Genomic DNA, 17,895 nt, shown 5'->3' with positions numbered 1-17,895 from the left:
CACACGTGGTGCACTGTTCACTTAGTTACACTAACTGGTCTCCAATGTTTTGGTACAAACAACATGGCGGCCGCTTTTGTCCACTGACTTCAACTCAGACGTCACATTGCCATCTCTATGTTATTCTGTGCTCGGTGAGTCGCCCTTATGTACGTTTGTTGGCAAGCATTTGAAATGGCCTCACCGATCGAGAGTCCCGCCGACTGTGAAGTCCGGTCTGTTATTCGTTTTCTGAGTGCAAAAGGTTTGAAAGCTAACGATATTCATAGTGAGATCTGTGCAGTTTATGGACCAAACATTATGAGCGATGGAATAGTTAGGAAATGGGTTCGAGCATTTAAAGGTAGCCGCCAGTGGCGTATGCTGCCATCAAGACACGGGCTATCACTAGACTTAGGTTACCCATTTTCGATGGTTGGTTTAGTGAACGTCAAGCCTTAAAGGTTTTGAGCTGCAGCAAATAGCCATCGGAGTAGCCTGCTGTGTTCTGGATGGTTCACAAGCCCTAGCCTCTGCTACTGTAGATGGTAGCTAAAGATTAACTCCTCGTATTCTTAGTTCCCCTAGCTCGGGGACTGAATGCTTATGACGTCTTCACCATTCATTTCATCAGGTCACCATCAAGCCTTTCCAGAGGCTATGCATTATTATTATTATTATTATTATTATTATTATTATTATTATTATTATTATTATTATTTCTTAATCCGTTTGTCCTCCAGGATTAGTTTTCCCTCGTACTCAGCGAGATATCCCTCCTCTACACTCAAGGCCAGTGTCCTCGAACGTGAGACTTTGGGTCGGGGGATACAACTGGAGAGGAGGACCAGTACCTCGCACAGGCGGCCTTGCCTGCTATGCTGAACAGGGATCTTATGGGTGATGGGAAGATCGTAAGGCATAGACAAGGAAGAGGGAAGGAAGCGGCCGTGGTCTTAAGTTAGGTACCATCCCGGCATTTGCCTGGAGGAGAAGTGGGAAACCACGGAAAACCACTTCGAGGATGGCTGAGGTACGAATCGAACCCTCCTCTACTTAGTTGACCTCCCGAGGCTGAGTGGACCCCGTTCCAGCCCTCGTACCACTTTTTAAATTCGTGGCAGAGTCGGGATTCGAACCCGGGTCCCCGGGTGTGGCAGCTAAACACACTAACCACTACACCACAGAGGCGGACATTATTATTATTATTATTATTATTATTATTATTATTATTATTATTATTATTATTATTATTATTATTATTACTCAGTTGCAAACAATATGCACGGCTAACAATAAAGTTTGTGAAGTTCGTATGAGTCACATAACCACAAATGCTTTTCATACTTATTTTCGTTGAAATACCCTTTGTATGGATTCTTGTTTTTCTCCTCCTGTTCACACTGTAACTGAGTAAGAGGTGGGGTAGGCTTACCATTTTTAATTATCAGGAATTTATCTTCGTATTTCAGTTGCGAGAACTTACACACGGTTCAGCCATTTCACAAAAGTAACATCACAAGGTCACAGTCACGTTAAACACTATAACTTCAGATAAACTAAAGTTCTGAGATCAACTGAAATATACCAATAATTTCCAACTATAAGCAACCCATAAGATGCCCTGCACATCCAAAAACAAACTCGTGAGACTGTAGCACATGGGTGAATCGCATCAATTCGGACACTTCCGGAGAACTTCGAGTCTTTGGGCCTTCTCTTTCCACCGCTGTCTCTCTCGTTAGCGGCGGCGATTTAACGGACTGAAGCCTAGCACAGCTCAAGGTTAGTATCCCCTCGTTCCCCGCACCATCCCGACATTCGCCAGCAAGTCTCGCGCGGCGGGTCAAGGGGAGTGGGCCAAAGGCCTGGGCTGCGAAGTTAGTCTCCGATGCCTTGCTCTCAGAAATACGAGCGACGTTCTTTCTCAATGCTTTCAAGTTTTGTAAATGGAAGAATGTGTCAGATGCTTACATTATAATAAGATTTAGAATTCCATCGTTCTCATTTGAGGCTCGGGCTTCACTGATAGCCCTGGTAGCCCACAGTATACGCCACTGGTGGCCGCAAAGATGTGCATGATGAAGAACGGAGTGGGCGACCTTCTGTCATTAATGAAGATTTGGTGCAGGCCGTTGACCGAGCAGTGCGAGAAAACAGACGCTTTACGATTACGTCGTTATCTGACGTGTTTCCTCAAGTTTCTCGAAGTGTTCTTTATGAAACTGTGAGTGAATGATTAAATTACCGAAAGGTGTGCTCACGCTGGGTGCCAAAAATGTTGACGGAGGAGCACATAAGCAAACATTTGGGCAGTGCCTTAACTTTCCTGGAGCGTTACCAAGAGGAAGGTGATGATTTTTTGAGTCAAATTGTAACGGGGGATTAAACCTGGGTGGCCTACGTTACACCTGAATCAAAACAGCAGTCTATGGAATGGCGACATTCAACTTCACCTAAGAAAGTGAAGGTTAAGCAAACAATGTCAGCCCGGAAAATCATGTGTACCGTGTTTTGGGACAGAAAGGGGCTTTTACTGGTGGACTTTTCGCCCCGTGGTGAGACAATCAATTCAGCAACGTATTGTGAGACCTTAAAGAAATTGCGCAACTCAATTCAGAACAAAAGGCGTGGCATGCTCAATAGGGGCGTCCTTTTGCTTCATGACAACGCCCGCCCCATGTGGCTCATCGAACCCAAGACCTCATCACATCATTTTGCGTGGAACAACTCCATCACCCTCCATACAGTCCCGATCTTGCGCCCAGTGATTACCATTTGTTCCTGCATTTGAAGAAACATACAGTCGGTAAACGCCACGACAACGATGATGGTGTCAAGATGGCCGTGTTGCAGTGGCTGACAAATCAGGCAGCCAACTTCTATGAGAATGGTATGCAAAAGGTCATTGTACGATATGACAAGTGCCTCAGTATTGATGGAAATTATGTTGAAAAGTAGATTAATGTACAGGCTTTCATGTAAAAATAAAATTGTTAACAAATCTCTGTTTGTTTTTCGTTTATTTCAAAACGGTACTTACTTAAAGAACAAACTACGTAATTGGTGAAGTGGAATCAGAAGGTAAATTGCAAATTCTCATTGGTTCTCTTTGGTAGTTGCGCCATTTCCTGTTTATGGGTCTTACCCCACTCCTTCAGTGGGAGCGAGGTAGGATCTGAGTCTTTTATCATTTGACCATCATAGCGAGCGGTCGTGCTCCTCCTTCAGTCCCCTCATGGAAAAACCTGGTCTCAGGGTAAGAACTGTTTCTACGCTTATTTCAGTTTTCAACTTTATTTAAATGTAATAATTCCTTTTATTATGCAGGATTTTATCCTCGGGTTTCACGTTCACCACTAAATTTGTCGAAATGACTTAGCTTAATACCAATATACACTCTATAACAAAAAAAAACGCACCGGGAAGGCGTTCTCCGATGTAAGGAAATTACGTATGCAAAGATTTGAAAATGAGAATGCAGCTTCCACATACGCAGCAAGAAAAGGAAGTTCTCCAAGCGAGAAAGAGGAAACAAGCAGAAATCAGCCTGGACTTTTACTCAACTGATGCTATGATTGACGGCAGCTGGACCGGTCCAAATAATGGCATGAGAAGTGCTTTGAATAGGCTGGCGGTACATGGGTTTCACCATCGTCTATGCCGGCGATCAGGCTTCCATGAACCATCTCTACGTTGTGTGTGTATGTTGTGTGACAAACATTGCGATCGCTATCAATTCAGCAAGTGCAACAAGAGAACAAAATCTTTACTAGAATATGCGAAAGATTAATGTATTTTTAATGCACATTTGTGCGCTATTAAATATATATATAAAGACATTCAAACCAAACATGCAAATTATTAAAGTTTCGTGTCCAATGAATGAATAGCGGGAGCTCCCGCGCGTCCGAACTGCGTATGCATCAGGTGTATGTAAGGCGCGATTCTGAAGCGTATGCTCAAAGTAGCTGTTGCATTCGAGTGCGCTACCTTAACGTCGGCTGTAAGAATGCCACGCCGAAGGATTCGCGCTCATTACGAGCAGATGTCAGAGTTTGAAAGAGGTCGTGCAATCGGATATAGAAGCTGGTTGATCGAATCGAGCTGTCGCTGGACATTTGGGTCGAAGTGATGCAGCGATCAGACGATGCTGGCAAGTGTGGGACAGAAACGGCAGGCATCAGCGTCAGGACGGCAGTGGTCAACCGAGGGCCACAACAGCACGGGCAGACAGAGCGACTGTCAGAACAGCTGTCACAGCACTGGAGTCTTCGTTACCAACGATCCAGCGTCTGACCTGCACACATGTGTCCACCATGACCATCAACAGACGCCTGAGCGAGAGGAATTTGCGCATGGAGACCATTTGGCATGAAATTCCACAGGACACCATCCGGGAACTTTATCAGTCTATGCCACGTCGAGTTACAGCTTGCATCCAGGCCAGGGGTGGACCAACACCTTATTGACGTCCTCAATCTGTAACGCTCTAACTCTGCAATAAATCATTCGACTGTTCTGTACTTTTGATCGTTTGTTTTTCTATGTCTGTTCCTCACATCCACTGATTTTTATCACAATTGGACAACTCCTTCCTGGTGTTATACAGTGTAATTGGTCCATTATTGGACATAACAAATTTTCCAGCTAACTCATTCCTGGTTGCCTCATCAGTTGGAAAATAGCACATCCACCAAGACGCATGCCTAGCATACCATGGAGGCCACTCTGTAGGCTACTTGGAGCCACCGGCAGTGCCAATGCACTATGAGAAACTTTGTCTCATTTTCAAAAATTGATGCCTGTCTGGCAATCAGATGATAAAGATGTTGGTTCCCTATCCTGAAATATTTGTTCTGAATGAGTAAATTTATAATACTAATATAGTTAGTCCATTATTGGACATTATAAATTTTCCAGCTAACTCATTCCTGGTTGCCAGTGTTTCGTCCCAGTGCGCTAAGTTGGGCTATTGCATACCGTGGAGGCCACTGCGTAGGCTACTTGGTGGGTGTGCTATTTACCAACTGATGAGCCCAACTTAACATACTGGGGTGAACTCTGGCAACCAGGAATGAGTTAGCTGGAAAATTTATAATGTCCAATAATGGACCAACTGTATTGGTATCATAAATTTACTCATTTGGGACAAATATTTCAGGTTCCCTATGGGAATCAACATCTTTATCAAGACATAGCTTTTCAGCTAAGATCTTGTACTGTACCTTTTGTTTTGGAGGCAGTACCCTTTTTCTTAACTTTGAAACTTATAGTGTAATTATCCCTCGGTTTTGCCTCCCCGTATTTCTGTGCCGCCTTACATAATTACTGAAAATCTATGCACATTACCTGAAGTATTTTAGAGAGAAATGCAAGTTTTCTGTACCTCTGTGTTTGGTTTTATTCCTACGTTTATGTAGATTGGGATTAGCCCTCATTTTAATCATCATGCATCGACGAATAGCTTTTCTATGGATTCAACTCCTTTTACATTATCTATTAAGTTTATATCTATTAGATTACTTAATTATATTCCTTTCTTTACAATACTTCTACAGTTCAACACTAACATGTTTGTGTCATCCCTACTTGAGTTCCAGATCCTGTACCCTTATCACCGCTCTCTAGACCACCCCTTTTCCCTGAATGTACCTGCCTACAACCTTTCTAAAGAAATTTCCTAACTTATATGTAACGGTACCACTGCGGCTTAAATGAAGGCCACCTGAGCACAAATCCCTATCTCCCACCCAACCATTAGCATCTAGAAATCTCACTCCCGGTTTCCCACATACCCACTCCATAGTCTCATTTAAATACCCAATCATCTTCCAGTCAGTATCCCTTCTACACATTATTCCACTGATAACAATCTCCGCCTCCTTAAACTTCACCTGTGCTGTATTCACCAGATCCCACACATCCCAACTGTATTGTTACTTATACCTGCTTGCCTTACGTTATTGGTACCAACGTGAAACACTACCACCTTCTCCTTTCCCTCCTCCTTCTCTTCTACTTTCCTCAATATCTGCATTAACCTAATTCCTGGATAACACTCTACCCTGGTTCCCTTTCCTCCACACACTTTCACCACATGTCTGACAATGGAATCCCCCATGACCAGAGCCTCCACCCTACCAACCCTATTTGATCCCCTCCCCTCCTGGTCAGCCATATCTTTCCTCACTGCTGCAGAAGCTACTTCCTCCTCCCTTTTTTCCGTCCCATGATCCTATTCCACCTGTATTTTCCTATCCTCTTTTCTACATTTCCCTTTCATACCTTTTCCTTTCCTCCTACTTCCACACTTCCCGGGAACAGTTCCCTGTTCCTCATTTTCCCTCTGTTGTTCTACCTGCAGTGACTTGTACCAATTTGTACTGAAAGGGCAAAATACCTGGTAAGCGCACTCCTGGGAGCCCAAGAAACACACTTATGACAATGTTTATCAGCTATACTGGTTTAAAAAATTATGAGGAATATAAAAGAACAGCCCAAGATAGTTTCATTAGGAGGAGAATCACTGCAGAGTCAGATCAGTTGCAAGAATGAATACATGATGATGATATCCAATGTTATCAAAGCATTGTATATGTCAAAAACAGCTGCAACACAATCTCTCTTACACTAATTAGCATCCTAAGTTACTGCATTAATAATTTTATTATAGATTAGCGGACCTGTGCTGCTCCACAGCATTCCTTATAAATAGGTTAGATAACTCATCTTGATATGCCTTTCGCAGTCATATCGTTTTGCCTGGCCTTTTCAATAGTTTTATGAACATTTAATCCTGGTAATGTAGTTTATAACATTTCTTTCCATACAATATTCTCTGAGCTTCGACCATTCGGCCGTATCTGGATCTTAACATTTTCAAATGATCTTACCCGAGATAGTGCAACATACAATTGGCCGTGGCTGAGTACTGGTGCGGGTAAGTAGACTACCAACATTTTCAAGTGTTTGTCCCTACACTTTATTAATGGTCATTCAGAAGGCTAGTCGACTTGATACCTTATTGGAGTGATCTTTTAATGATTTGATTTTATGGTTACTCAAAGTTGGCTGAACTTACAGACCTATCAATGTCTCACAATACACCAGCAGGTAATTCCGGAGAGAGTAAAACAGAAATGAAGCTTATCGGACCAGTAGAACGGTCGGACGGATTTGCCAGAACTGTTTTAGTAAACTCTTTTAGTGTATACATTATACATCCTGAGATGCATGGAGCAAAGCCTGTATGATTCAGATTTATATCGACTTAACACCTAAGATAATTATTGATGATTCGCCTAACTACTGATTTGAGGTTTATTGATCTCCACTTACTCATATCCCCTATATGACCACCTTTTTCTACAAGAATTGTTTTACTGTCTTCAAGTTTGTATGTATGTTCAGTCTTCAGCCATAAGGCTGGTTGGATTCTCAACAGCTCTGCCATCAGCTGTTACGAAGTACATAAGCTGAAGCAAGCATTATATCTATCACCACTTGTAGAACAGATGTCATATGTAAATGTTCAATGGTCCTTGAGAGGATGCAGTCGGGCACAGGAGCTAAGTCGAAAGAAATTTGTTTGATTGCTCGACTAACAACTTCAATTATATTATGTGGGATAGAAGTAGCAATCCCATTGGCCACAGGTAATGCAGCTGATGCCAGATAAACATAGTTCTAAACAGAATGCTATGCTGAATGTGATATAAAAGAAGGCCCTTGAAACAATGAGAATAGTCTCATAGTCAACTATACAGTCTCATAATAACTCTACAAGTTACTATTTTATGTTATCAAGGGCGTCAGATCTACTTTTAGGCTCATTGCGACCAGTGTCAAGTGAAGGTTATCAAATGTGAGAAATTTCATACTGATCTGCATTGACAAGTAATCATCATATAATAAGATACACATGTGATATAATGATGTAAACTATAGTATAATATAAACATCATATGGACTAGTTTCGACCTCACATTATGAGGTCATCCTCAGCCATTACATTAACCATAAATTGGCAAATTATTGAGAAATTAACCCTGAAAAACAAAACATTTAAAATCTAGAGTCCTTGATGACAATTATAAAAATACGCAGGGTAAAACCATTGTCTTCCCGTTGTTTGTTTTGCTGTATTCTAGTATAAATATGGTAAAATTGTCTAGTTAAATGATGCTATGTCAACGTGTAGCATGAAAAACTACAAATCTGTTTTTTGATGCATTATCTTAGCCATCATCATCATCATTTTCCTATATCCAGCTGTAGCCGGGTAGGGGCAAATATGGTTCTTCTCCACTTTCTTCCGTCTTCCCACCACTCCTCCTCCAACACTGTGTCCCACTCCAGGTTTCTTTCTATAATACTGCATTAGATTGTGTCCTTCCATCTCAAACGTGGTCATCCACGGCCTCTCCTTCCTTGCATTTCCATCACCGTTTTTGGCATTCTTTCATCACTCATTTGCTTTAAGTATCCAAACCATCTCAGATGGCTCTTCTCTATTCTATCATTCATTTTTTTCCGCTCCAATTTCTTCCCAGATTTTATCATTCCGTATTTTGTTTCTTCTACTCTTCTGTATCATACTCCTCAAAAACTTCATTTCGGCTGCCTGTATTTGACTCTCATCCTTCTTTGTCATTGTCCGTTTCTGCTCTGTAATTTGTTATGAGTATGTAATATATCTTGTACATAGTTTCCTTTGCTTCCATTGGCACATTTTTGTCCCATAATATGTTTCTTACACTATGATAGAAACAGCTTCCAGCTTGAATCATCTCACTAATTTCAGCATCCTGTTGAGCATTTTCCATTAATTCACTCCCCAGATATTTGAACGTCTCCACTACTTTCAGGGGCTTGTCTGCAAGTCCAATCTGATCTTTCCCTTCCTTCTCCCCTATAGTCATAACAAGAGTTTTACTTTTTTCTACACTTATTTTCAACACATTCTTTGATCTTCACATTCACCAAATCCAACTGCTCTTGAACCTTCATGTCCTCTTCTCCCCAAATCACAATATCATCTGCAAATAACATGATGTTCATTTCTCTTGCTCCATATATATCTTTTGCTGTTCTCATGATGTCATCCATTACTATTGTAAACAGGATTGACGACAGAACACTTCCCTGTCTTAGCCAACTAGTTATTTTGAACCAACTTGTCCTGCCAACTTGTGTTTGCATGCAACTACAACATTCCTTGTACATTGCCATGATCATTTTTATTAATCTCTGTTCAATCCTTTTTGCACCAGACTGTCCCAAACTGTAGTTCTGGGGACACTGTCATATGCCTTTTCAATGTCAATGAATGTCATCACCATATCATTCCCATACTCCCATTGCTTTTCCATTAGTTGTCTCATATTGAAAATGGGCTCTATTGTTGACCTTCCACTTCTGAAACCAAACTGATTTTCCTGTATCTGATTTTCGACTCTCAACACCCTACTTTCCAGTATCATCTCCATTATCTTAGCAACATGGGATATCAGAGTAATTCCCCTGTAGTTCTTCAATACTTTCTTATCACCTTTCTTGAAAATTTGGATGATTACTCCTTTTTGCCAATCCTCATGGACCTCCTTATTCTCCCAGACAATCCTGAGAACTCAAAATGTCCACTGCAGGCCTACAGCTCCAGCTGCCTTTATCATCTCCGCTGAAATGTGATCTATTCCAGCGGTTTTTACATTCTTCATCTTTCATTCATTGTAATTTCTTTATCCATTTCTTCATCAACTAATTGCCTTTCCTGGTCATCCATTGAATGACTGCCATTAGTTCTCAAGTTCAGCAACTTCTGAAAATACTCTCCCCATCTATTTCTTATTTCTTCTTGCGTTGTTACTATTATGCCTCCTTCATCCTTCACAAATCTGGTGTTTACCTGATCTCTCTTTTTGTTTCTTAAGATAACATAGAGTAATTTTTTGCTGCCCTCTGTATCATCTGTTATTTCTGTGTGAAGAGAGCCCAGCTTTTCCTCTTTTCTTCCCCACTAATTTTTTGGTCAAATTCTTTGCCTCAACATATTTTCTTCTACTTTCTTCAGTCTTCAGTGTATTCCAATGCTTTCCATGCCATTTTCTTTTCCTTCACTTTAATTTTTACTCTGTCATTCCACCAGTGTGACTCTTTGTTTTTTCACATTTCCTGATGTTCTACCACATGCCTTTCCTGCACATCCATCCAGTGCTTCCTTAAATCTTTCCATTCATCTTCAACATTCCCCATCTCCGTCCTAGGTACCAATGGTATTATTTCCCTTTGAAATTCTTCTTGTATGCTTTTCTCTTTTTGTTTTTGCTAGAGGCTTTACGTCGCACCGACACAGATAGGTCTTATGGCGACGATGGGATAGGAAAGGCATAGGAGTTGGAAGGAAGCGGCCGTGGCCTTAATTAAGGTACAGCCCCAGCATTTTCCTGGTGTGAAAATGGGAAACCACGGAAAACCATCTTCAGGGCTGCCGATAGTGGAATTCGAACCTACTATCTCCCGGATGCAAGCTCACAGCCGCGCGCCTCTACGCCCGGTATATGCTTTTCTCCTTGAACTTCCATACTTTAATTCTTTCCTCTCTTCTTAATAGGGGTTTTTCAATCTTTTTCACTTTCAATTTTCCTATGATCTCTATGATCTATGATCTCCATTAAGGCTTCTTCAGGCATGGCTGTAACATCTAAAAGGTTCTTCCAGTGTTCTTTCTCTATGATTATATAATCAGTCATGGTCTTTGTTCGTCTGTCTCCCCAACCATCTTAGTATATTATCTTAGTATATTAGTAGCATTAAAGAATGTCGCAAAGTTTGGGCTGGGAAGACTGGGAGAAAGGAGACGAGCTGCTTGACCAAGTGGTATGTAATACCAATATAAATGGTCTGTTATTGGACATTATAAATTTTCCAGCTAACTCATTCCTGGAATGACATTAGGAGACGAATAAGTTTGAGTGGTGTCTTTAAAAGTAGGCAAGATCACAATATGAAGATAAATTTGGAATTCAAGAGGACAAGTTGGGGCAAATATTTGTTTACAGGAAGGGGAGTTAGGGATTGGAATAATTTACCAAGAGAGATGTTCAATAAATTTCCAGTTTCTTTGAAATTGTAACCTTTACTAAGGTTGTTACACAAAACTAGTACTAAACACAATAAAGGAGAGAAGTAAGAGCAACTACACACTATCGGAAAACAATATACACTCAGAGAAACATCAGCTGGCCTACGCGGATCTCTGCCAACAACAACATAATACGAAATATCAGTAGGGCCAACTAGTGGACAATGAATCAGGAAAATGGAAGGAACTACGATCTTGTGAGGGCATGGATATGGCTTAGGTTGCAGATTCTGAAATAATTCGCCGTGATCCTAAAATTTGAAAAATATTATTTACAAGTGAAAATTTTACAAATACTTTCTGAACAAAATCCACCAATTTACAACTTACGAACTATACGCTCCATGATACACATATCTTAAAGCTTCTTTGATAATGGGCTTCACTATGAGTTTCAAACTTCAAACCAACTATACAACTAGTTACAAATCCAGTAGTACAATGCAAGTTAGTAGATTAAAAGCGACGTAAAAACAATTACAATTTACAGTGAAGTGAATGTACTCTCCTAAACTCTATCGTATATCAAGAAACACTGAACTACCCGAGGCAAACCCCAAGGTAAATATATTAAATTACAATCTACATATTTAGTGAAGTAAGAAATGGGAATGCCTCGAAAACAAACAGGGAACCCCAGCAGAAAAGCTAAGGCGTCGTAAATAATTAATTTGGCGAATCTAGGTTAGGCTAGGGCAGACTCCTATACGAAATTGCAACCGAACATTATGCAAATTTTAGCCGGACGGAATTCAAGAGTGCTTACCCGAAGGTGCGCCATCCCAGAAGCGAGGCGTCGCACACGACGCAGACCAACACAGACTAAAGGCAGATCAGGCCAAGACAAGACCGTATTCTCGCGAACGCAGCCTCGCTCACTATATATAGGAAAACTCTGGCCTTGGAGTAGCCAATCAGAATGCATGAGTCCGCCCATCCCCTCCTAGGTTCACCAATCACAATTCCTACTCCCGTCGCGAACTTTAACTAACATTCTCGAATACACACGTTCGCGAATCTTCCATTTCCAGAATAGTTAGAAAATTCCTTCTAGAAAACATAACCCACAAAAGGCACACACCCTGTTCAACAATTTTCTAGATACTTCCAGTAAGTACAGAATAGAAATCTACTATTTACAAATACATATGTTACAAATATTACACAGTACAGGTTAGGTCATTACAAATAAAACATTATATCATACTTTACAAATAAAGTCTTCAAAAACACTTTCCACTTCCACTATATTGATCACCTGTGACACAAATCATTTAAGAAAAGGCTAGGAAACAACAGATAGGGAATCTGCCACCTGGGCAGCTTCCCTAAATGCAGATCAGTATTGACTGATTGACTGATTTATTTATTACTTGTAAGATATAATATTTAATCTTGTTACATATACACATAGTTTTGACACATGTGTATTGAATAGGTGGACCCTTTCCTATTCCTATCTTATTATAAAGTGAAGATTATGTCATGACACTTGTATAAGAGAAGGCAGCTCGTTATTATACTTGAACATTTGCTGTAGGACTGCAGCAGCACGCAGAGGGTATTTAATTGATTATTTTGTGTGTACGCAGAGTCAGTAAGGACTTACATTTTATAGCCGTGTACGGTTGTTGTGACTTTGATATTTCCCCAGTTAAGTACGTGAACTGAAACATTTTTATAAAGTGCGAGTATAAGAGCAGACTGTTGAACAGCATATCACAGAGCTACAACTCTTTAATTATGGTAATGAAACAAGTGAAAGTCGGACAGTGTACAGTAGTGTTTGAATGTATCCGAGTGAATCAAGGTAACCCAGATGTGACTATTCATGTAGACTAACACAAGTAATGCAAGTTCCAGTGGTTTATGGAGCATTTAAATGAGTGCTAAAACTTTGTAGTTCAGTAGGTGTGCTGTGAATACTCATTTAATTGCCACAACAATACAATAATTTGTCACTGAACATGAAAGAAGCTTAGAAACTTTATGGTAGTACAGTACCGGCACCATACATCAGGGCACAACAAATCCCAGGTGCCAGGTCACCATGGCGCCTAAAATTATTTCTTTGGCACCTTATTTTTCGAGCTGAGTATGTGTATAATTTCCCTCTTTATAGGTTTAATTACTGGTTTGGTGTCGCTGAACTATTGCGAAGCACACATAATAATACACAACCCCTTGACACTCCATGTGATTTCTGCTTTGTTATTAATGTTATTATCATTTTCAGTAACAATGAAGGCCACATTATATAAGCAACAGACGAAAAATTAATGTTAAATATGAACATTTGGGTGTCAAGGAAACCTGTCGTAAAGAAGGTACTACCAACATGGAAATGACTCAAATATTCTTCTCATGTAAAAGACACAAATGATATCCTGCTATGTTCCTTTACCATCAGAACAGAATCTTGTTTGCTATTAAATTATTTCACCAGAGCTGTTATTGTAAAGGGAAATAGTATGTACTTTTGCAAAATTTATTTCCGTATGCTGACAGTATATGAAGCTCCTAGGCATGTGCATGGGCACAAAAGGCAAAATAAGGTTGTCTTCTAGGCCTAAAGTATGAGTAGTTCCTTGTAACATATTTGTTTTTAGATAGATAGATAGATAGATAGATAGATAGATAATATTTGAATTTTAAATTATTAATCTTTTAACATGACAGACTAGTACATAGAAAAGAACTGTGTAATTTGGTGTTGTTGACAACAATTTTCACTTTGCTATTTGCATTCTACAATTTACAAGATTTTTTTGAACAGTATCAAAATATAGGTAGGGCCTATGCAACAATTGGCTAGTTTCATAAATTTGCATACATTCTGGCATACATTCTGGTATGTGTTATTTAGTTCAGTGTCCTGCTGTATTTACATTTTGTGTTAACTGTTGTAGTGTATAAAACTCTAAAATCACAACACCTATTGCTATTACAGTGGACTCTCAGAAATCTGAGGCTTTGTTAAATCCAAGCAGTATTTGAATTTTTCTTTTTGCAAATTTGAAATGATCTTTTTACAGCACTTCATTCCCTACTTATTCATCCATGTCATTGTAGTGAGACTCCTGTACCACTCTTGTTAATATTATTGTCTGGATGTGGTCCAATATAATATTCACGTCCACCTAGACCTTTTATTACCGTACTTTAAGTGTTTACACTGACACTATTAACAACTCATCATTAAACAAGACTAACACGCTTGTTGCTATGTACACGTATGTTACCAACTTCAACAAACTAAAAACGTTAAATAGTAAAGAAAAGTAGTTCAGGACTCTGTGTCCTTACACTCCCCTCTACTGAGATAACGCACGTTTCTTGTCGTGCCTGAGACTAAAATGTTTTTGAGAAAAAAGGGTCCGCCTATTGAAGCAGTTTTATTGCTGGACAATGCAGGGTCACATCCAGATGAACAGGAACTAGTATATGACATTATCTGTGCTTTATTTTCACCCCCTAATGTAACAAGTTTGATTAAACTTATGGATCAGGGCATTCTGGAATGTCTATAAAACGTATTGGCACCACCTTCTACATTCACTCCTAGAAGCAACAGAACTTGAGGAAAACATCACGAACTTCCTCAAACAGATAACAATGAAGGATGTAGTGTATTGGTTAGCAGAATCATGCGTCTGCTGACAGTATCTCCGATGACAGCAATGATAATGACCAACCAAACTTATCAGATTTAATCTCACACATACCCGGATGTAAAAATGCTAGTGAAATCAAAGTTACGGAATGGATGAAGAGTAATGAACAGTATTAACTTACAGATGCATCAATCATGAAATGTTAGGGGCGCACAGCTGTGAGCTTGCATCCGGGAGATAGTGCGTTCAAACTCCACTGTCAGCAGCCCAGAAGATAGATTTCTGTGGTTTTCCATTTTTATACCAGGTGAATGCTGGGGCTGTATCTTAATTGAGGCCACGGCCACTTCTTTCCCACTCCTAGGCCTTTCCTATCCCATTGTCGCCCTAAGACCTATCTATGTCGGTACAATGTAAAGCAGTTTGTAAAGTAATTGATAAGTTCTGCATTGTAAAATTCAATACAACCATGTATTGTACAAGCAATTTTACACCAGCAGGAAGAGATAAGACACTATCCCTAAACTTCATCGCTCTCAAGGGGCGATCACAGAGTTGACCCCAATTGGGCATGTATGGGACTGTACGTCGTCTCTAATACCAGGAACAACCCTTGCATGTGAAATGTGTATTAAACACCATTCTTCTATATATCTTTCTTCATCCCTACAATAGTTCCCCTGGAAGGAGTATGGCCAGTTTCATTAATACTTTATAACCTTATGGAAATGATAGTGAGTAATGTACTACCTTCAGTGTGGCTGAACAGAATTTCCTAGACTTAGGACACAGGTTCATAATGTTCTTTGCCTTTCACAGTTAGTGTAAGTACCTCTAACTTTAAGGCACCTTCTCCATGTGGAGTGGAAGTATCTTTACTTACTTTTTGGTGAAGAATCCACAAGTTCATTTCTGGATATTGTATAATTCCATCCATCCAATAACCATTCAAACTTCATGTCTGGACTAGGGTAAGTTGTTGCTATATTTCTGGCAACAGGGCCTGCAATGAGAGAAAAGAATATACTACAATTAGTCAATATTGGTCATTGGTCTATGAATTACATTTCTAAGTGTTTATTCTACTGTCCTACTTTATATTATTTACCTCAGATATAATTATATCTACTTCTGATATGAGAAGTAACAGGAACTTGCACAAGACGTGTGATCGTGATGAGTGTTTATCATTAAAGTCTTTACTTCTCTTGCAACGAATATCAGCAACACATGCTTGTTTCATAAATTTAAAATTTTATCTATTATAATTCATGACTTACCTTAACTCTTGACTGATGGTCTCTAGCAAGACTGATACTAGTATCAAATATATGTAACTTTTTAGGTTAAAATAAATAGTACTAAATAAGTGGAAACCTGTTAGCTCTGGTTTTACAGGTAAGACATGTCAAAACCCATCTTGAAACCTTGTTGACACAATCCTTGTACAATAAGAGGACATGCGGAAAATAAGCCTCCAGATGTAACTGCAAGTCTCCAAAATCATGTAGCAAATCTCTCATATCAATCAATAGGAAGTAGCGCAAGTACCATACATGTTGGTTGGAGCGGACAGCGTGACAGCCCAGGTATGCAAGGCCAGTGATAAGCAGAACCACACATAATAGTCAGCCGTAGGGTGTTTCCCTGCATCCAGCAATAACATAACAGTTTTGAGGGAGGTAGCGTTGCTCACGTCCGTAGATTTAACCTCTAATTGCCCTACACGTGCCTCCTGGGTGGTGCTAACTGAGCAACAGTGAAAACATGCAGCCAGACTATCCACAAGATCTCCTGGCAATGACATATTTTCGACGAAATAATAGAAACAGTTCTTCTCAGAACTCATTAACGAGAAACATTGGACCATCTATCAGACTCCTACAACTGAATGTCGAGAGCATTAGCAAGGCAAAGTGTGACTATTTGTCAAAATTCCTGTTGGACAATAACATCGACATTGTCGCCATTCAGGAAACTCATGTTTCCAACGAAGAAGCATTCCGAAGCAGAGGTCAAATTCCTGGATATACTGCTCTTGGCGCAACTTATCACGAGGTATATGGTATTGCTACGTATGTTCAGAGCAACCTAAACAAGGCTTCACTAATATCTGTTAATGTGGAGGAAGATATACATACGGTTGTCATACAAGTGCATGATATCACTATAACACCCTGGCCCTATTTTGTCTTACAAACTGCAGAACATCCTGCAATTTATATAGGGGACTTCAATAGTCACCATGAATTTTGGAAATACTCTGACAATGATGAGAATGGAAGTATGCTTGCAGAATGGACTGAAGTGAACAATCTTCATCTAGTGTTCGATGCCAAAGATCAAGGTACTTTCAGGTCAGCTGCTTGGAGCAAGGATTCTAATCCTGACTTATGTTTTGTTACCTGCAATGACAGAGGTTTCCCGATTAAAGCCACAAGAAAAGTGATAGATGCCTTCCCCCACAGCCAGCACAGACCTGTAATAATACAAATTGGTTGCACGGTCCCTGTCATACGATCAACTCCACATGCTCGATGGAACTTCCAGAAAGCTGACTGGGCAAAGTTTTCGAGGGAACTGGATAAGTGCATTCGCTGGATCCCTCCATCTCATAAGAACTACCATCGGTTCATCGGTGCAGTAACAACAGCTAAAAAGTGTATGCCAAGAGGATATCGAAAAGAATATATCCCAGGATGGAGTGATGAAAGTGAAACACTGTACCAACAATTCCAGCAAAGTAGTGACCAAGAGATAGCTACAGAACTTTTGACCAGCTTAGACTTATCTCGAAGGCAGAAATTGACAGACACAGTTGAATGTATGGACTTTACCCACTCAAGCAGGGAAGCATGGAGTCTTCTGAGGAGATTGGGAGGAAGTGGATCAGTATGCAGGAAACCTTCAGGAGTAACACCTGACCAAATTGCTTCCCACATCATTACCACATCAAGAGTGCCTCCCGACAAGAAACATACCAAACATATCAGACGGCAGCTTCGTGACTTGAAAAAGACAACATCTCCCTCATCTGAATATGCACGTCCCTTCACAGTTTTAGACGTTGACATGAGACTGAAGGACCTCAAACCTTTTAAGTCACCTGGTTTCGATGGCATCCATCCAGAATTTCTTATTCATTTGGGAGGATAT

General features: G+C 40.1%; 1 protein-coding gene across 1 annotated transcript in view; it reads right to left on the bottom strand.

Moving 5' to 3' along the window:
- The window catches only part of LOC136873786 (uncharacterized), a 788,774-nt gene that overhangs the window by 535,473 nt on the left and 235,406 nt on the right, over positions 1 to 17,895 (bottom strand). The window contains exon 10 of the mRNA XM_068227569.1: positions 15,623 to 15,742. Within this exon, the coding sequence (XP_068083670.1) occupies positions 15,623 to 15,742 (120 nt within the window). The remainder of the gene's footprint in view (positions 1 to 15,622; positions 15,743 to 17,895) is intronic.

Source organism: Anabrus simplex, chromosome 5 (assembly GCF_040414725.1).
Source record: "Anabrus simplex isolate iqAnaSimp1 chromosome 5, ASM4041472v1, whole genome shotgun sequence".
Lineage (NCBI taxonomy): Eukaryota > Metazoa > Arthropoda > Insecta > Orthoptera > Tettigoniidae > Anabrus > Anabrus simplex.
The sequence above is the reverse complement of the archived record's forward strand: the minus strand, read 5'-3'. Positions and strand labels throughout refer to the sequence as shown.